At 35.7% G+C, this 22,291-nt stretch overlaps 1 protein-coding gene across 1 annotated transcript; it reads left to right on the top strand.

Moving 5' to 3' along the window:
- The first annotated feature begins 526 nt into the window (after positions 1 to 526).
- Positions 527 to 5,044, top strand: LOC109057907 (beta-galactoside-binding lectin-like). Its single transcript, XM_019075134.2, has 4 exons — positions 527 to 680; positions 4,095 to 4,174; positions 4,256 to 4,427; positions 4,571 to 5,044. Exons 1-4 carry the CDS (start codon positions 675 to 677, stop codon positions 4,715 to 4,717), a joined length of 405 nt encoding a protein of 134 aa, XP_018930679.1. The 5' UTR covers positions 527 to 674; the 3' UTR covers positions 4,718 to 5,044.
- Positions 5,045 to 22,291: the final 17,247 nt, after the last annotated feature.

Here is a 22,291-nt window from a genome sequence, read left to right as displayed (position 1 = left end):
AATGAATGAACCGAACTGTTAATGTGTTGAAATTCTTGTGTGTACAGTTTAGATTAATAAGCAAACCACACTGTCGTGTTCAAATGCTCGTCAGTTTCACAAAGCAGCGCAAACTGTCAGTGCCACACCCTCATGTCAGCAACTCCAAAATAATACTGCTGCACACTGACCACAAATACATCACCTCTGATTCCAACTCATCGTGACTTTTTTTCATTACATGATCAATATATTTTACAACGTGTTAAAAATGGCAACCAATTCATAGCATGTTAATTATATCACGCATTTAATCATCTTGAAAACTGAAGCCAGTTGTTTCAATTAAGCTTTAATAAGTAGATTAGTTATGGGCTACAAGCGCATAATTACATTCATTAATGTTCTGTTCGCAACGTACACCAGCATTCATTGTGGTTATGGTCGTTTGTTTTAATTATTCATATGTATTTATAGCGTATTACCAGGACATGTCTAGAAATAGATTGCATATAGTAAATCCACATGCCTTTTTATGATTGGTCGAGATACAGTAGGCAAAGCAACCCAATTGGCTGAAATAAACATGGTCATCTAGCCTCTAGTCCGCCCTGGACATAAGAAGCCCTCCACTCAACTCAACTTTTTCTCCCAGACACTTCGTTTCACTTCATTGTGTCTCAAAGGAAGCCAAAATGAGCGTGAGTAATTTTTAAAACACATCGTCGATGCATTATTCTTTAGTTTTATGTCAAACGGTGTGTTTAAGATTTGTTTATAGTTAAGACAGCATATGTTCGAATGTCTTCTCTATATCTTAATATAACACAAATAACTCATATGTGCTCGTGCAGCTGAAGTCTGGTGTTTATGGCTATTGATACTGTACAGTATGTTGTCTAATTGGTGCATTATTTAGTTATAAAATACTGTCTACTGAAGCACCCCCACGTGTATTGTGCATGGGTGTGACCTCCTTATATCTTGAGTGCACTTACTTTAATGCAGCAGTGTTGTTAATTCCATCATCCATTTCTATCATAATGTTGTACCATAATGTTATAATGTTATATACTATATTTATTTATATTTATATGTGTATTTATTTCCTTTTAAAAAAAGTGATAGTGAGACAAATGTGTATACAGTGGGTATAGAAAAGAATCATCCCCCTTTAATATAATCTCTTTTTTTTTTTTTTTTTTTTTTTTTTTTTTTAATCCAGCTGCATTTACAGTCTTTAGTCTGCTGGGATCTGTCTCTACTAACTTTGCACATCTAGACTTTGCGATATTAGCCCACTCTTTTTTGCAGAACTGCTTAAGTTCAGTTAAATTTGATGGTGACTGTTTGTGGACTGCAGTCTTCAAGTTATACCACAGATTTTCAGTGGGGTTTGAGTCTGGGTTCTGACTGGACCATGTAAGGACATTAAGCTTTTTCTCCTTCAACCACTGTGTGCTCAGTTTTGCTGTGTGCTTTGGGTCTTTGTCATGTTGGAAGGTAAACCTTTTCCCATCGACAATTTTCTGGCAGATTTTCCTCAAGAATTTGACTGTATTTAGCTCCATTCATTTTTCCTTCTATCCTGACAAGTGCTCAGTCCCTGCTGCAGAGAAACACTCAGAACAGGACATTAGCACCTCCATGCTTTACTGGAGGAATGCTGTTATGTGGATGGTGAGCTGTTTTGGTTTTCCGTCAGACATATTGTTTGGTGTTGAGGCCAAATAATATAATTTTAGTCTCATCTGCCTCAGAATCTTCAAGATGTTTTGGCAAAGCTCAGTCGTGACTGCATTTGTGCAAAATTTGTGATGTTGTCACATGCACACAATTTCCTCCTGGCTTTTTCATTCAGTTTGGAGTGATGTCTTGATCCAGGCAGGGTCTGTGTTGTACCAAATACCTTCCACTTCTAAATAATAGACTTTACTGTGCTTCTAGGCATTGATAACGCCTTTGAATTTATTATTATTATTATAATTATCATTATTATTATTATTACTATTACTATTATTGTATCTGTCTCCTGTCTTGTGCCTGTCCATAACTTTATCCTGGAAATCCTTTGACAGTGTCTTGTCACCCATAGTTGATTGTTTGCTTCAGTTGCACTACCAAGGAAAGCTCTTTTCATGCTGAGCCCATCAAAATGAACACAGCTGATCACAGCTGAAAGTCAAATGGCTTTGTGTGCCATCGAGAAGGTGATTATCTACACCTGACCGAGTTTAAAAGTTTCTGACATGCTGGTGTAATATCTTTTTTGCAGTGAGTAAATAAATACAGCTGAATAAAACAAAAAAAATGCCAGACTTCATTTCAGGCTGCAAAGCAACAAAATGTGATTATTTTAAAGGGGAGTTGTTCTTTTCTATACCCACTGTAGCTGTTTATTAATTTCTGAAATACTTTTCAAAACCCAAAATCAGTTCCAGTGTGGCATAATTATGTGACAAGAAAACCAGGACTGCAGATCCTTAAGACCGACATATGTACATACAGTCCAAAAGTTTTTATTAAATAAATGAATATTTTTATTCAGCAATGATTGACCAAAAGTGACAGTAAAGACTTTTACATTGTTACCAAAAATATACATGTTTCAATGAAATGTTGAACTTCAGATAATGCTCAACAAAAATGTATCACGATTTCTACAAAAATATTAAGTGGCACAACCATTTTCAAGTGTGATTAATAATAATAAATGTTTCTTGAGCCCCAAATCAGCATATTAGAATGATTTCTGGTGAATCATGCGACACTCATGACTGGAGTTTCATTAAGTTAAGTTTTATATATGTGCCTTTTCATTGGGAAAAACCGCAGCAATAATCAAATAACATAAAGTGAATAAGTTCAGGACAGAGGTTAGCTTTGTAGCCTTGGCTATTGTGTTTGCAATACACGTAGTCAGTCTGTAACCCTTCAACATTTTAGGGTAATTCATCTTACCTTAACATGTTCAGTCCACTGGCATTTCTACAGGTGAAGCAGATAAAGGCCAATTCATGCCCACCTATGGCCTGAAACCATACAGTACCCAGGGGCATTGAAAAGGAGACCTTTAGCTCACTTTCTTGCTAAAGCTCAGTGAAAGCAGCATGACTCATTCATTCTCAACTTTTGCTTATCCACCCAGCTTCCCTTTTGCAGTTAGAATAAGCAGTTTAGAAAGTTCAGAAAGAAAGTATGAGGCAGGTCACACTGCTCTGAGAGTGTCGTTCTGCAGCAGCTTCTGCCTCAGAGCTGGTTTACTGTTACTCACACTGACTAATGTGGAAAGAATTCACCTCTGTTACACATCTGTTCTTTCCCATTCTCAGTATAAGCAACTTTTCCCCTTCTTTTCCATATCTCTCTTTTTTGACCCTCCTTTCTCTCCACTATTCAGCCAGCTGTAGCCTCTCTCTTCTGCTATCATTACAACAGCTATAAAAATCTACTTTCCTCGACAGCTGTGAATCACATACAGAGGCCTTGTGATCTTGCAGCTGTTGACTCAACTTGGCTTCTAAACTTGCACCAGATATCTCAGAGATGGCATGGCCACTAATTTTGAAAGATTGAATGATTAAAAGATAGCTCTTGTATCCATCTTCTCAGAAAAAGGGTACAAAACTGTAACTGTGGTAGTATCCTGAAGTACAAAAGCTAAATTTACCCCTGAATGGTACTTTTTAAAGTACTTAAAGTGTACAAATTACTATGTCTTGAAAGGGTACCGCCCCAGGGACAGTTTTGTACCTTTTTTTCAGACAGAACCCATGCAGAGGTTTTCCGACAGAGCAACTGTGCCACATCAGAAATTTTTTGAAAGTTCAAGTCTGGCTCTTTGCCTTTCACCATCGGACTAGGATTTTCCTTTCAACGCATAGGAAAACTTAACAGCACTGCTTTTGTGAGGCTGATTCTGTCCACTCCATCATTACAGCTACAGTCTCTCTTTGGTCGTATATGGAAAACCAGGCACAGTGCCCAGCTGTACAAGTCAAATTTAAGTGGATACACGTGTTCGGCTATTCATACCAGTACTGTGTGAGATACACAAAAAGAAAATCAAATCATGCAGAATAAAGAGTAACTTCAGCTCTCTCTGTTTCTAACAGGGTGTGCTTGTGCAGAATATGTCCTTTAAGACGGGACAGACTCTGACTGTCACGGGAGTCCCCAGTGCTGATTCCACAAAGTAAGTCTCCACAAAGCAACTTCTCAAATTCAGGACTTTAAAAGCACCAGGAGTCCTATCTCCCCATTTGCTCTTTTGCAGTTTTGCCATTAACATTGGTCACAGCGCCGAGGACATCGCTCTACACATGAACCCTCGATTTGACGCCCATGGTGACCAGCGCATTATAGTGTGCAATTCATTCCAGGACGGCAAATGGTGTGAGGAGCACAGAGAGGCCAGCTTTCCATTTAATCCGAACGAGGAGTTCCAGGCAAGACTCATGTATATCTTAATGAAACTGCGCTTTAGGCATAAACGTAAAGATGATAATAATAATAAATGGGCTGTGGATGAAATTTAATGGCCCCTTATATCAGGATTTTAATTAACATGCGGTCTCTTTTCTTCCTTCAGATAAAAATCACTTTCACCAATGAGGAGTTCCTGATGACTCTTTCTGATGGTTCTCAGATTCGCTTCCCTAACCGTCAAGGCGCTGAGAAGTACAAATATATGTTCTTTGAAGGAGAGGGCAGGATCCATGGGATCGAAATTAAGTAGAAAGTAGACTAATCAACACTTGAATAAGGTTTCTGCCACTTATCCAGCTCTGTTATCCCACAATTTTCACTTACTCAGTATGGAGTATCTCTATCACACTATTATCACTTCTATGTCAAATCAGCCTTATGAATTTGATGTGGCACTGCCTATCTAAACCACTAGAGGGAGCACAACCACAATAAATTGCCATGAGCTTCTCCATTTTATTTTTCCTACTACCTTTCTGTAATAAAACATCATGTTCTTAGGTCTGGTTTGTAACTAAAGCAAATTCACTAGCTATAGCTGTTGGCATATAAAATAAAACTTGTTTTCACAGATAAACTAAGCATCTTTTACTTTTTTTACCTGTTTAATGTGTTCAGGCAGAAACCTCTTTTGTGTTTACATTTAGTTTTGATTCATTATGACAGAACAGATGGAGAACATTCAGAATGAAACAAAAGCATTAATTCCATCAGGTGTTCCATCATACAAACATGTTAAAATATGAAGTCCCACTGCCAGTTTAAAAAAGGTCATTCATGACATGAATAAAATATTTAGTGCATGAGAAACTAAACGGCACAATTCAACAATTTCCTGATGTGTAGGAAACATGAATGAATTATTACAGTAAATCAACAAGTCTTAAATGTAGTCATGATACTCACTTTACGTCAAATAACTGATGTGCAAGGCATTTTTTTTTTTTTTTTTTTAATTATGGGGAACCTATTTGGAAAGCTATAAAAATAGCTTAAACTGTAATTTATATAAAGCTTCATTTAAAAAAATATCACTTTGATATTATTGATTTCAAGGGAAGTCATGGCCTAGAGGTTAGAGAGTTTGAATCCTAACCCTAAGGTTGTGGGTTTGAGTCTCGGGCCGGTGATACCACGACTGAGGTGCCCTTGAGCAAGGCAGCGAACCCCCAGCTGCTCCCCGGGTGCCGCAGCATAAATGGCTGCCCACTGCTCCGTGTGTGTGTTCACGGTGTGTGTGTGCACTGCACTTTGGATGGGTTAAATGCAGAGCACAAATTCTGAGTATGGGTCACCATACTTGGCTGTATGTCACTTCACTTGATTTGTTGAAAATGTACTACCACTAGACTGACAGTACAGTGTATTGTAAAATTTAATATGACATGAGTATCTTCAACAGAATATCAGTGATTTTCCATAACATTCAGTCTATATTGCAATTGTTTTTCATTGTAAGGAGCAAAAAGATGAACTGATAGTAATGTCTCTCTCTTTTTTTAGCCCTGGGAATGTTGCAAAAGAACTTTATGTGAGGTTTTGACGGGTGGCACACAAAGTCTGACCTTGAGAGAACATTCTCAAGACCACATCATTAATCCATCCATTGACAATGAAAATGTACACCAACTTACTTCAAAAGGAAGAAGTCAATGCCCTGAATATTTCCTGTACTTCTAAAGAAATCTTTTAAAATACACACTTCAGATCTCAACACCTCTTGGCTTTGTAGGCTTGGGAGATGAATAGCCAGCACAACTGCACAGATTTTCTTATGTAAACTGGATATGCTATATGCCTGTTCAGTGCCTTGATTTTAACCTTTGAAGTGTCAACTGGTATATCAATGTCAAATTAACGTGTGTTTAGTTTTTAGTTTATTTATTTTTTTTACACTGGAGTAAAGCTGACGTATCCCTATTCCACTCTATACAGCTGAAAGTGTAGTTATACATGATCAGTAAAGTCAACATATGCACTTAAAAGTATGCACTTTATTTTGTTCAGTGTCCCAACTTCAACTTGTTCCTTCAGCACTACATCACTGTCGTTATCTTGCAGTGATTGGCAGCCGGCTGTTGTTTTCGTCTCTAATTTGCCCGTGTTTTCTGCACCTCTTTCAGTGCTTTAGGTTAAAACATCATATTTTAATTATATAATCCCCCACGCTAGCCTGACTCGTTCTGTGACCTCTACAGAAATAGGCGCGCATTCGTACAATTCAAATATTATATTCAATATATTTTATAGGTCATGTGTCATAGACAATACATGAACCTTACAAAAGAGGAGGAACTATAAGAGGGGTTATAAAATGGATTTGTTCATTGCCATCAAAAAAGGGAGAGAACCAAAGATGCCTGTGCAGGATTTCAGTGGTAAGAGTTTTTGTAGCTAATATTAGCTTATTCTAATTAATTAAGTTAATTGAATGTTTAAACCTAAAACTATAGTTGTTCTGGTAGGAAAGCCATTAAATTATTTTGACACTGAAGAATAGATCACTCACACACACACACACACACACACACACACACACACACACACACACACACACACACACACACACACACACACACACACACACACACACACACACACACAAACACACACACACACACACACACACACACATTTAATTTACTTTTTTGAGAATAAATGTATTTTCTACTATGAACAGATTTAAGAAACTGTATTTAAAAGTATTTAAAATGCAGATTATATATAATAGTTTAATTATTGCAAATTCAAGCTGTCTAAAGGTTAATACAGTATTGGGGACTGATGAACCATGAAAGAACAATTCTATTTCCGTTCCACATATTTCTCAACAGAGCTAAAACAGCCCAAGTATCAGCTAACTTTTGACAGGTATGAGAGTTGAAGTATGTATTATGGACTACAGGCTAAGTACATTTACATTATTGTAGCAGATTCTTTTATCCAAAACAGGGCTCAAGATCTTTATGTTGAATGGAAATGCCATGATATCACATACTTATACTATTTCTAGTGATTATACTTACCTTACCTCTTTGGACTTTTCTACCATAGAAAATTTTGAATTAAGGACATCTTTGCCAAACTGCCTCTAAATGCAAAAAAATAAAATAAAATAAATAATAATAATAATATAAAAATAAATAAATAATAATAATAATAATAATAATAATAATTTGTATTTGAATAACTGACCCACTATGATTATTATAATGCCACACAATTTTTTTTTTTTTAAATTATTAATTCAGGAATGTGCATTTCTCTCCAAGGTGAATAGGTTACATTTCTGCTTTACACAAATATTCATTTTGTCACAAACTCATAATAGCAGATTGCCAAATACTGGGACTGTTCTGTCTCTGTGTTTGTGTTTCCTTTGATCGATTTGTTGTTCTACTGGATGTTAATTCATTGCCATGGAATGTCTTCTGTCATTGACCGGGTGCTTTTCAGGCGTCTGGTTTCCATGGAGAGCTGACATTCTGAGTGTTGATAGCGGACATGCATAATCGGGAAGGACGGTCTGTACTGGGCATGTGCGTAGAGATGTGCAGTGGTTATTAGCATGTTTTACCATTCACAGAGGTCAGACGGTGGCATTTACTCTAAATCATCATCTGCAGTTCCTGCCACAGCAGTACAGGCAAGGGGCAAGACAAGTGATTAGCTGCCTGCCTCTATCATCACATAAATTATATAATACTCACTCTTGTGTAAGAGATACTGTGATGTGTGATGCTTGAGGAATTCTTTGTTGTGGGAATAAATAACTTGTTTGTAGAGTTATTTTTTAAATATATAAACAATGAAATGTCTTTCAAACTAGAATAAGCTATATCATTCTGACCAGTTTATCAAAGCATATATACGATTATACTAATTACTATACTTAAGGAGCGGAAATTTAAGTTAATGGACCAATCAGTATGATGATTCCTTCATTTTATGCTCTTTTAAATACTATGATAATCAGATGGCAGCCAGTTTGAGGAAAGGGGCGGTCTTAATGTTTAGTCTTTTTTTTTTAATTGTATTTGATACATATTTCTCTTATATCCCATAAAAAGAGTATAGTGGGGAAAAAAAAGAATGTTTGAATTCTATTGTAGATAATGATAGGAATGTTTTATCCTCATTAGTTCATTTTTTTTTTCCACTGCCTAAAAGCTATGCAGAAAAAAAGATTTAAAGCTGTACGTTATAATTTTTACCTCTTTGACAAAATATGGTCTTGAAAAAACCACTAAATGCCACTGGGAAACCTTAAACAAGTTATTATATTTGCATCAATGGTTTTATTTTTATGTATTTTTTATTGCTTTTGGCCATTTGTAACACACTTTCTGTATTTGTAAAAATCATACCTATTTCTCATAGAAATAGAAATAGGCTGTAAATTTTGTACAACATCATAGACCTTAGTCTGGGTAGATGCCATATTGAATTTTATCTGATCAAAAAATTAAGCTGTGAAGGATAGAAATTAAGCCTTTACAATTGCATGCACTGTATCAAGGTCCTAGATCACATGTAATTTTCAAAACTCACAACTTTAAAAACTTTTTTTTTGCCTACTGAAAGTTTTTGGGAAAATGTTTCATTATTGACAATTCATTGAACACACTACTTCTATCCTTCACTGCCCAGTTTTCCCATTCCTGTCAAAACTGAATATTGTTATAGGCATTAGAACGCTCTGTACTATGTGCAAGAGTGCCAATACATTCTCTTCTACTTGTCTGTGCCTCATAGTCACTGTGGTTTTAACAGTACTAAAGATCTGAAAACTAACATTTGACTTGCTCTTTTCTCTTTGTCTGCCTCTTTCTTTTTCTCTCCCACAGTTACGCAAAATGACTGCATATGCATTATCCATTTAAACGGATGGAGTGACAGTGTCAGAGTCCTGACAGGAAAAACAAATGGAATAAGTAACCAGTGTAGAGAAATGTGTTTAGTGGCAGTGAGAGAGTAAGGCGATAATGGGACCCATCCGTTACGTCGGGTGCATGGGTGCAGCGCTGAGTCTAAGTGAGATGGATGACTGTGTGTTCAAACCCCACTGGAGCTCAGAGGTCTGAGTCTTACACAGACCCTCTCACCCAACTCTTCCGGAAAGGAGTGCGCCTTTATGAAGTCTATAAAGCTGTTATTGATATCTAAAAAGGCATTTCTCAAAATAGTATTCAAATCCTGTCTCCTTTATCCATGTTAAAACCCATAATAGTGATGGACTGTTATTTTAAGCAGTGGTTTAGATTCAAAACCCAGACTGGGAGGACATTCAGACGCCTGTCTCGTGTTACAGCGTATGCAAAGCGGGAGTGCCTTGTTGCCCTTGGCTCTGATCAAAAGGGTGTAATCGACTCATTTATTCTGTGCAAAGCTGGGAGGCAGAAAGAAGCAAGTCCAAGACCTGACCGTGGTTGTAGCCGCTGGACACTCAGGCTACAGTGGTGGGATGGAGAGAGGGATTTTTTCCTGGGTGGTGCTGCTGGAGGCTCCTAGCATGATGTGCTGCTTTGCTGGCTGATAGGAGAAGAGCTGCTTGTTTCAGTGATACGGGGGGTGGGGGGGTGTGTGTCCACAGTTATTAAGGGCTGCTGGCCTTTCTGGCTCTCTCTTTCTGTTATCGTCAACCTTTTTGTACGCTGCCGAAACTCTTACTATTCCACCTTTTCTGGATCAAGCTTTCTTTTTTTTTTCAGCATTCGGTTCCTCTCTGCATCTTCCTATCACAGTCTGTCTTTCACGTCCCGCTGCACTTGACTCGGTCTCATCAGATCCTCTTACTCTCGTGTCAATAGACCTCGGTGGCTGTAATTTACTGCAGTAGCACCAATGTACCCTTAGCCTGTGTCTGGCTCCTTATCATATAATCTGATGTAAGATAATGCAACCTCGTGAAAGTCCTTGGGTTATGGCTAACAAATAACAGCATGTGCAGACAGGTGGGAAGACAAACAGGTCTCATTTGTAACTAAGCAAATACAAGATGTTTTTTGGGGGTTACCATGGCTTTATATGAAATCCTGACACCTTGGATTATGGTGTACACAGGCTTCCACGAGGTCTACAGTGCATTTTGGTTCAGAATTGGACAGCATTAAGAATTTATTCAGTGAGCTGCATGTCTGCTCTTTTGCCTGATGTGACCCTGCTGAAAGGACCAGATGAAGAGCAGCCATGTTGTGTTTTGGATGCTGGTCCCAGGCATGCAATAAATGCAATTTTTGGTACTCTAGCTTGAAATTCTGTCCCAGCAGTCTCTTCTCATAACTCGAGCAACCATACACATGCACTTAGAGACTGCTGTATGTTTCTTTGTGTTGTGTATCTGTATGATTACTCATTAGAGACAGTTTGATGGAGACATATAGATGGTGTATGTATGCGAGTGAAAGACACATTCTTGCTCTTTGTCTGAGTGTTTGTTTGTATTGCTGAGTCTCAGGTGTGTGCATGTTAATCAGAGGTCAGAGGTCATCTCCCCGGAGAAGTGCAGAGATTTGGATACCATGACGACCAGATTACTGCCTCCCTTGTCACTGCTTTCTTGCTATTGCTCTCTCTTCCAGGGTCTCTTTCATTTATTGCCCTTCTCCTCCCTGCTGTTTGCACCTTTGTCTTCTTTTGCTTGTGGAAACGTTGCTTGGCCTAGAAAAACATGATTTGGAAAATTAGTAAAAACAAGAAAATCACCTAACCCTATGATTTACATTTAAGGCTATTTGTAAATGGTTTCAGCCTGTGACACACAAAACTCTTGTGTCGCATGTGCCCTGTTTAAAAAGTTGTGCTTGAGCACTCTTATGACCCCTTGGCTCAAGGAGTAGCAACATGAATGGAGAGTCCATACACCATAATCAAATTTACACATGTATTTTAATCAGAAAACAGACATAACTACATTAAAGTAAAAGATCAAATATAAAGATACAAAAAATAACAACATCAAGCCTTGGACTGGAGAGCGTGAGAAAGTCAGCATGACCACCAAACAGCAAGACCAGCAGAGACCAAGCCCCAATCTCTTCCTCCCTCGAGGCTGAGAAAGCCAGCATTTTATAAGCAGCATGGTTAATCACAATCAATTCTCCACACCTGCGTCACAGCACTTAACCTGAAGACACAAAAAGTGTTACCCAAAACACCTGCTGGACAAAATAAAGTACTACAGTCCCTTGGATCGTCACAGCACACTGTGAAGACTACAGACAACAGCCAAATAGCATGTACATTCCCTGATTGTGTGAAAAAAAAAAAAAAGTCTGTATCAGCTAATATCGATAGTCTATATTTGTGATTGAAAAAGGGAAATCAACGATGAACAAAGCAATGCTGGCTTACAATTTTGAACACAAGTCATGTTGATCACTATTCATTCCAGATGGTCATGTCGTTGTGACAATATAAGCATTTTGGAATGTTCAGGTAAGATGACGTAAAGTTAGATAAGTATGTGTTGGTATGTGTGATCTTGACTTCGTCATTTGCTTGCTTTCATTGCTTTTCTTTTCATGCACTGTTTAGCTAAGTTGAACAGCCAATCAGAATGATCTGTGTCACTGACTGCCCATCGCTGATTCAACTTCCTCAACTGGCGTTCATTGCAAAATAGACAGTGTAAAAACTGAGCTGACAGACACTTAATGCTGGCCCAACATTGAGCAACAACCAACTGTTGGCTTGGTGGCATGTAGCTCACACAGAAGTCACTTTCAAACCAAACATCTCTCTGTTGATCAAACCATGGCTAATCTGCAACTTGAACCTGTGGCATTATCTGAATGGGGAAAACTTGCAGCCTGAAATTCCAGATTGAGTGGATTCCTGTTGAAGGTGACCACACTGTGTCCTAACCAGATGCCAAGCAGTAAAGCAGGGGTGTCCTAACCTGTTCTTGGAGGGCCGACGTCCTGCAGAATTTAGTTTCAACCAGCTCCAACACACTTGCCTGGAAGTTTCTAAGACCTTGATTAGCTGGTTCAGGTGAGTTTAATTAGGGTTGGCACTAAACTCTGCAGGACAGTGGCCCTTGAGGAACAGGTTTGGACACCCATGCAGTAAAATGACAAGGACTTAGATATATTTCTAAGTCATTTTTCTTCTTAACACTTGCAACAAGCAACAGGACTTTTGTTTGTTTGGTTTGATCATCCACTGTGGTCTAAAATGATGCTCCACATAATTGTTTCTGGAAACCTAGCAACACACACGGAGGAATTTGGCCTATATTTTTGAAAATTTAAAGATAATATGCATGTTATTAATCTGGTTTTGAATGGTTCATCTATGTATACGTTTTTGTTTTCAGCTTGTAATATTTAATGGAAATGTTGTTAACTCTTCCAGTAATAAAGTATCTAAACATTTATATTAATGCAAGAACATTAGAAATGTAAACAATAGCAATGATATCATTGCAGTATTTGCATGTGCTATTGATCTTCTTTCTTAGGTGTCTTTTAATACTGAAAATTTGTATAGCATTGTCTTTTTTTTTCTTTTTTTTTTAACATATATTTAACAATTTAAACTTGACTTTGTGCAGTGACTGCATGTCTTGATTCTTGTTCACAGGCTACCGAAAACAACACATTGCAATATTTTGTATAACCAAAGCCTTACACCTAAATCTTTTAATTTATGTTGCAATGGCTGCTTTGTAAAGTACTGGTATTTCTTTTAAGACATGCACATTTCTCTTTCTTCCATGTTTCACTTAGTGCCATATTACCATCACACTAAAAATTCCTTTGTTCAGCTCTTTGCAGGTTCATGTACTAATATAGAGATTGTGATTATCTGTTTTGTTTGTTGCATCAGTGAGATGAAGATGTTTGTAAACCACCTTGCTTTATACATGTCTCAGACAGAAACTTCAGACCAGATGACTGTTTGCTTGTTCGGATCTCTGTCTGTCTTTGTGTGTGTATGTGTGTGTGAGAGAGAGAGAGAGAGCTTCATGAAAGCGTGAAAGCATTGAGTTCAGCAACCAGATATTTTTAGCCTTGTCTCGAGACCTCTAGCTTCCCTCTGCATTTCTCCTCTCCTCCTTGGCCTTGTCCTCCCCTCCTTCACTCTGATATGTGTTTATCTACGTATTTGTATGCATGTCTTGAGTGACAGCAAGAGAGTTGCAATAAGAGTGAGTAAAGATTGAATTCATCAGTTGGAGCAGTTGTTTGAAGCATAGTATAATTCTGCTCTGAAAAACTCACATGGCTTTATTGACAACTTTTTGTACAAACATTTTTGGAATACACTTAATACACAAAATACTATTTCAGTTTTTCTATTTCAAAATTGCACGTTTAACTCAGTGGTGTTCTTTTAAACAATTTACTAGCAATACTAGTCAAAAATAGTTTCAATGTAAACCCTACACCATTTTATTTTTTTCAGTATACCTGCCTTATCCTTCTTATTAAGACATGATTAGCAGTATTTTATTACTCTCATCAGCTGGACCTCTTCAAAGCTGACCACTCAAACACTTGAGGAAATAATCACATTTTCCCAAAGTAGCAGAGGACACACAAATCTAACTTAGTTTTACATTAGCAGAGTCTCAGTTATTATCTCACATGAACGAATATATTTAGGGGGGTAATGAAGTCTAAATATTTTATATATTCAAGCAGCACTTATACTTGTACTTATACTAGATTTTGCCATTCCTGTTTGATGGGGCTAGTGTGAGTGTAATCAGGTTAATATGTTTGACAGCAGTGCTGCCACAGTATGTCATTACAGATATTACACCCTATCACCCACCCTCACTAAGAGCAATTTCCTACATGGCTGAATATAGCGATTACACAGCACAGGAGTGAGCGTTCCAGTGAATGTTTGTATGCTGCGAGAAACGAAGATGTAAAACTTCTTGTTTATTAAAGCCAAAGACAATGTCAATGCAAGTATGTGTATGTGTTTACATACCATTCAGATATGACTGAAATATATCAGAGCTGTTTGATTATATTTTTAACAACCGTAGGTTATTGAGATATGATTCGAGGTGGAGAGAGAGAGAAAGAGAGGGCGGGTGTGTGTGGAATCTGTGGAAAGGAGTTATTCACCTAGACTTACATAAACCCTGGCTCTATATTTAGACAGTGTGACTTCAGATTTCTTCGCCAGAGTGATCGACCACATTGATATGCGTATGGGCCTCAGTGTTCCTCATGCACAAACTGCAGTCGGAATGCTTCTGCCTGGCTGTATCAGCCTAATGCTGCTTTGTTAGACATAAATATGTATTGGACTGCTGCTGCTCTGCTGTGTGTTGCTGTATATAAGTCTGTTGAGCATTATGTTAGTATGTATCAGGCTGCACAGTGATTTCTTGGTGCTTATCAGGCTGCTGCTGTGCAATGGCTGATTGTAAGTGTGTTTTGATTAGGAGCATTGGAGACTGTGTTAGTGTAGATTAGATAGTTTGTATGAGCTTGTATCACATTCACATATGGCTTTTATGGGTCTCTTTAAAAACAGTGACGGATATTTCAAAATGCATTTTGCCATTTTGACACTATAAAATTCTTCATATAAATTAACTTTAGATACAAAAGTTAATGTTCCCACAACTGTGGAAATGCCTTATTTTTTCAAACAATTCATACTTATAAAAACACATTTTGAAAATAATATATATATATATATATATATATATATATATATATATATATATATATATATATATATATATATATATATATATATATATATATTTTTAATACTGTTTGAGGATGGCTTTTGCATTTTCTATTTTTAATGTTTTTGAAAGAAGTTTCTTCTGCTCATCAAGCCTGCATTTATTTGATCAAAAATACCAGAAAAAACATGTAATATTGTGATATATTATTACAATTTAAAATAATTGTTTTTAAATTTATTATACTTTTAAATTATCATTTATTTATGTGATGCAAAGCTGAATGTTTAGGATCATTATCACATGATCCTTTAGAAATCATTCTAATATGATGATTCATTATCAAAGTTGGAAACAGTTCTGCTGCTTAATATTTTTTCAGAACATGTGATACTTTTTTAGGATACTTTGATGAATAAAAAGTAAAAAAAAAAAAAAAAAAAAAAAAAAAAAGGAGCTATGTTTTTAAAATATAAATATTTTGTAAAAACAATATACACTACTGTCAGTAATTTGGGGTCAGTAATTTTTTTCCTTTCTTTTTTTTAAATAAAATCAATACTTTTATTCAGCAAGGATGTGTTAAATTGATAAAAAGTGATAGTAAAGAAAATATGTTATTAGAATATATATTATTAGAATTTTTTTTTTATTTTGAATAAATGTAGTTCTTTTTAACCTTTTATTCATCAAATATATTAGACAGCAGAACTGTTTCCAACACTCATAATAAATCAGAATATTAGAATGATTTCTAAATGATCATGTGATAGACTGGATGTTACATGTGACACTGAAGGCTGGAGTAATGATGCTGAAAATTCAGCTTTGCATCACAGGAATAAATTGTTTTTTTTAAGTATATTCAAATAGAAAACTATTATTTTAATTTGTAATAATATTTCAAAATATTACTGTTTTTTCTGTATTTTTGATCAAATAAATGCAGGCTTGATGAGCAGAAGAGACTTCTTTCAAAAACATTAAAATAGTAATGTTTCCAAACTTTTGGTCTGTACTGGATATATATATATATATATATATATATATATATATATATATATATATATATATATATATATATATATATATATATATATATATATATATATATATATATATATTGCCTTGTTAAATATAAATAATATGAATGTATGATTTTTAATGTTTTTGAAATTAGTCTCACCAAGCCTGCATTTATTTGATTCAGTTAAATGCAGTAAAAACTGTGTTATTGTGAAATGTTGCAATGTTTTTCTATTTTAATATATTTTAAAATGAAATGTTTTAAACTGGCAAATTAAAATTTTCAGCAGTCATTACTTCAGTATTCAGCGGCACATGATCCTTCAGAAATCATTCTAATATGCTGATTTGGTGCAATACATATAAATAACAAAAACAAATAATATAACAATAAATCTTAAAGTATTAATCCCTTCCCCTTCAGCAAAAAAAAAAAAAAAAAAAAAAAAAAAAAACCTGTCCTGACGCTGACCCAAACTTTTGAACAGTATGTCATTACCTACACTTTATGATAAGGTAACATGCAGGTTACCACGTAAGTACAGTAGCATTTTTGTTCTTTTTATGTTAGAAATGACCAACATATTCACAGTGATAAATGAGGTATTTTGTCTATTGTGAAATCAAAGAACTCACACTGGCTAAGACTTAAAGAACTCTTGTCACAGCAATTCTTGTGATGATGACACTCTAAATAGCAAGCATTACAATATTTTACTGACAGATAAAAGTGCAGCATGAAGTATAATTCAAAATGATGGATAATGATTATTTCATCATATTTTATGATAATATCATAATATTTTAACCTCTGTTTGTGAGTGCATAAAATGTGAATGTGTTAGGTTTTTTTTTGTGTTTTTTTTTTTTTTGCTGAACTACTACATATATGATAACATTCTCAAGGGGGAGAAAGTAGTGAATCCAAACATGTTTCTGACCTGATCAGGATGTAACTGAGATGTTGGATGATTCATTGTACCAGTTATCATTTTTTCTTTTTTGTATCCAGAAAATAGAAGTTGTTGATGTTCTCATAACAGAGATAATTATTGTCATCACAGCATTAGGGGTAATCTTGCTCTTTGTATATTTATGGTGTGTTTATCACAGTGTGTTCTGGGTTTATATTTTACGCCTCCAAAAATTTCCTCTGTAAATAGTTTTATCTTGGAAATCCTCTTTTTTGTGGATTCGATTGTGTCTGTTACCTATGAGTTTATTTGCGTGTCTATTCCATTTCTATGTGCATGTTTATGCATTTTCGGCTCAGCTGACCTTCATCCCTACTGGAGCCACTGAGGTGGCTTTAAATGTGTAAAGATGTGCTCCCTGCTGCCACTCTCACTCTCAGTGCGATAACCCCTGCAGCTGTGCACGGAGCTCCTCTTCTGATATGACCTTCAGCTCTCTCAAACCAGCCCTTACTATTCCCCTTCTGCACTCGTTTTCAATGTCACACTCTATACGCACAGTGTGAGACTCTGTGTAGAAACAGCAGTCTGTGATTAAATCATTTCCTCTCTATAGGATCCTTGGCCAAGGATCCCAATAGCCTTTAATACTAATATGCAATAAGATTAGACCTACAACAACTGAAGCTCATTTTAATGTCTTCTGCTGGTATTCCAACTAATCCTTTACAGTCCAAATTGAATGTTGGTGAGTTAAAATGAGCATGCCAATGCAACAAAGCTTTATATTGTATAATAGATGTCTTTTTAAAAGTGAAATGAAAATAATCTTTTAATTTTAAAGAACCTTACATTGTCTGAATAAGGGATAATCGGATAGCAGAACCTCCAATTCAGAATTTCTAATGCATAATTTAGTTTGTAAATGCACATAAGCAGTTAAGTTCTATCTGGTTTTAAATCTTTAGTTTTAATTTATATTTATGGCTGATCATTCAGGAGAGTAGTGTCAACGCAATATGTAACAATATGCCAGCATGAGTCAGTTCGAGGGTCCTGGTGGTCTCATTCAGTACCAGTTTTTATTGGGTACTAGTGCCAGACCGCAGCTGCTCATTGACCCAGACAGATAATGAAAGGTAAGTCTGTTTATATAGCTTTCTGCTTTAGAAAGAGAGCTGCCTGAAGGCAGAGCAATTCATAAGATCTAAATGTGGCTGTGTGTGCAACCACACACAATGTTTCGTTTACATGGAACACAGGGTTTTATTGAGTTATTTCTAGGCTTTATGACAGTAATACTAAAATATTTACACAAGCTGGCTTAACTATTTCATATTGTTTTCATATATGTAACATTTCTGGAAATTCCGAAAGGTATGATGAGAATCAGTCAAATGTAGTTTGTTACAAAGACTGTAATAGAGAGTCGTGGTGTTATAATTTTGCTTGATTATAGTTATGGATCACTAATCTCATTGTTTATTCCACTCTAATCTCAACGGGTTTTGCCTCAGGGGGGATCACATGATGATCCAATACAGTCCCAAGTTGTTTGGTGCAAGTAAACAACATTTTCTTTTACATCAAACTTCATTAATATTATATGAACCGCATGATCCAATGATTTTCTAAATTATTAACATGACGCTGTCAGCAAACAGAAGTAAACAACACAGGTAAATGACAGTCTCACAGAGCTTTATTTAAGGCTTCAGGAGCGAGCGATGATCACAGGTGAGATAACAAGCTAATAATCTTGAGCAGAGACTTAACTGAACAGTCACTGAAGCTTTCCTTTGCAGGCTGTGGCTGATCTAAAGACAGAAGATGATGGCTGACAAATGGAATGGGTCTGATGAACAGGTAAGTACTAAGGTAAGGAGCCAGGTAAGTTGATACACATATGTAAACACACAAAGACCAGACACTGAAGTGGTGATGGGAAGGTGGCTTTATACTGTGACTTCTGACAGGTGAAGTGCATCAGAATTCTAGTGACTGTGAACGAGTGGGTGGAGCTGAAGGATCTGGCATTGCTGGGGGGTATTCCAGAAAGCAGGTTATGTGACATACCCGGGTATGTTTAAGAGTAAGTAAGTGGATAACCTCAACTTTCGGTTCCAAAAATGGAGGTAACTTTCAGGGTATGTTAGTAGTCATAGCAACTCACTCTCTGAACTTAACCTGCTCCGGAGCAGGTTATGTTCCAGGGTTAGTTCACTTCAGCGAGCCTTCAGTGGGCGTGACAGATAGCACACAGCATTATATAATATTACAATATGTAATATAGCTTATTATTATATATATATATATATATATATATATATATATATATATATATATATATATATATATATATATATATATATATTTTTTTTTTTTTTTGATATGTTAATGAGGAAGCACTAATATAAGTAATAAATAAGGTAACATTATTCTAATATGATTATTTCTTTTATTGCCATATATAAGAGTTATCTGTATAAATTATAAAACACTATGACAAGGTAATGTTTAACTTATAAATATTTATTTATTTTATTATTACATGTTATATTATCTCACACATGGATTTTCTATAATGTCTAAATTCTAAATCAAAATACATATCTGATATGACTTAATATATAATTAGCATAAAAACAAAAAAATATAATTCACATTCTCAAGGATTAAAGATTACATGGAAAAAAAAATCACGGTCATCAATTAGGTGGCGATATGCACTAAGAATGTAAACAACTAATGAACAAAAGAAGAAGAAAGAAACAGCTTGGCGCGCTTTTTCTTAGCGTCCGTTTCCATAGTGACTCGTCGATTCGTCGCTCTGTTGAGAATGTCTTGAGTCTTAACCAGGAACATACTCTGAGTTGAATGAACTTACTCCCGGACGCATTTTTGGAACCACATACCTCGAGTAAGCAAGGTTTGGGGTTAATCAACCGAGAGTTCAGGGTTTAGTTCACGGTAAGTTAACCCTGCTTTCTGGAATACACCCCTGGTGTCTTTGGACAGATGCATGACAAACTTTGATTTCTAAATCTCTCTTGATTTCTAAATTTTAATTTCATGCTCTCAGCCAGTTATTCACAGCTCAAAACACATTATGGTCAATACACAGCAAGTTTATCCTTATAGTGAACTGTTTTTTAATGTTGTGTGGTCCATATTTGCTTTTAACCTTTTTTGCATGGAATTTGAGGATGAGTGCCTCAGGGCTCAACAATAAGGACTCGACAATAATGACCCAGGTTGCCCAATAGTGCCACTGAGCAATTCCATGCAAATGTCATGATTTTATTTGTCACCTTGCCATGATTTTATTTTATTTTTTTACCAAAATAACAAAACCCTTTCAAAGTTGTCCTTTAAGGTCAGTATTTTATTGTATTGATGTGCTGTCATGGAAATTTTAAGTAGATTGGTTTGTTTATTCACCACATATGAGGTTTGCAAAGATAGAAAAGTTACATTTTCAGTCAACCATATTTCATGCTTTCAAAAGAGGGATCAAAGACTACCTTTTTTAATACTTTTATGTTAACACTAAGCATTTTGCAGAAAGATGGGGCCATGCATGAGAAATAAATACACTCACTTTGTTATGAAAGCACTGTCTTGTAAATTTATAAGAGATATATTTAGGAAGTCATGAAGCTTCAGTGCTGTGTCACATCCGTAACGATTTAAATATAAAGTTTATACTGTATAATAAATATCAATACAAACAATGTCAAACTTCATATACAAAGCCAAAATATGTCCATGCTAATTATGATGGACAATTCATCTCACTTACTTGCTCTAAACAACCTTAAATATGCGTTACGGATGTGACCGTTACGGATGCTTCATATTAAATCATGCAAGTGACCAGCTCATATTTGTTCACCATGCTGTTGCTATTAAAATCACTGGCAAACATTAAATTTACTTCTGTTACTGTAGGCTATATCAGAACATTTCAGAAACCAATTAATTCTAGTAACATTAAAAAAAAAAAGAAAAAAAATAGTAAATAGTAAAAATACGTTTAATAAAGAGAACATCATTACATTTTTAATAAAGACAACATAATTAAGATTTACATATCGCCATAATTAATTTAATACCTTAAATTAAAACGCCTCTCGTGATGACGCGTTTTCCCTTTTCCCTCACTTTCTTTCCCGCGCGCGCCCTGTGTTGACCAACAGGAGTTATTTCTGAGGTGACTGCAGATCTTCTATTTCTGGATAAATAACGTTATCTACTTTATTTGAAGTAAATGGTAAGTAATTAGATTTTTTCAGAAAAGTGTATAAATTACAATATATATACACTGTGGCCTGTGTATAATGAAAGAATCAGTTCAGTTTTGACGATTTGTTTATTACACAATATCAATGTTAATAAAAGTAATTAATATAATAATAAACAATAATATACAACAACCAATAAAACGATATACAATAACCAAAAAAGCAACAACAATAAAATGTATTTATACTATATAACTCTCATCCTATAGCGCAATGGCAAAACCTAATACTGCAAGACAAAGGGAATTCAGAGAGAGGAAGAGGAATAATGAAAATTTCAAGGAAAATGAGAAGAAAATAAAAAAAGCAAAAAGACTAAGAAAGAAAGAAACACAATCAAAACAAGAGGCAGAGAGGGTCAGGGAGCTTGCTAGAGAAAGGCTTTTGCTGAAGAGGTCACAGGTTCCACCTTGCCAGTTTGAGCATTCAAGCGATTTTAAAGCATTCAAGTTGCAAGAAGACGTAAATAACAACTAGATTCTGTGTGTTCTGTGTACACACCACACACACAGACAGCTGTGTCTCCGGCAACGCACGAGCCCCGAATGTAGTCTCTTTCTGTGTCTTCTTGTGCTTGAATGGACAAGTACGAATACCCATCTTAGCGAGTATCCTTGAAAACAGTCGTTTATGTCTTAAGTGAATCTACACAGTTGAGAAAGAAATCATATGTGTATTGCTATGCTGTATCCATGCATTTTGTCTAAAGTGACCGCGCCTAATGACCGGTGCCAGTGAATATGTTGGAATAAGGACAATAAGAAATTAGAACCACTGGCACAAAAAAAAAAAAAAAAAAAAAAAAAATTCCTTAGTGTTGAGCCTGGTGCATGTCATGGCTTCTTCCATTTAGATGTGATAATGTAATGTGGATACACGGTCTTTATAAAACAGAAGATATGGTGGGTGTGTTCTCG

Source organism: Cyprinus carpio, chromosome A3 (genome assembly GCF_018340385.1).
Source record: "Cyprinus carpio isolate SPL01 chromosome A3, ASM1834038v1, whole genome shotgun sequence".
In the NCBI taxonomy this organism is placed as follows: domain Eukaryota; kingdom Metazoa; phylum Chordata; class Actinopteri; order Cypriniformes; family Cyprinidae; genus Cyprinus; species Cyprinus carpio.
This window is presented reverse-complemented; position numbering and strand designations above follow the sequence as displayed.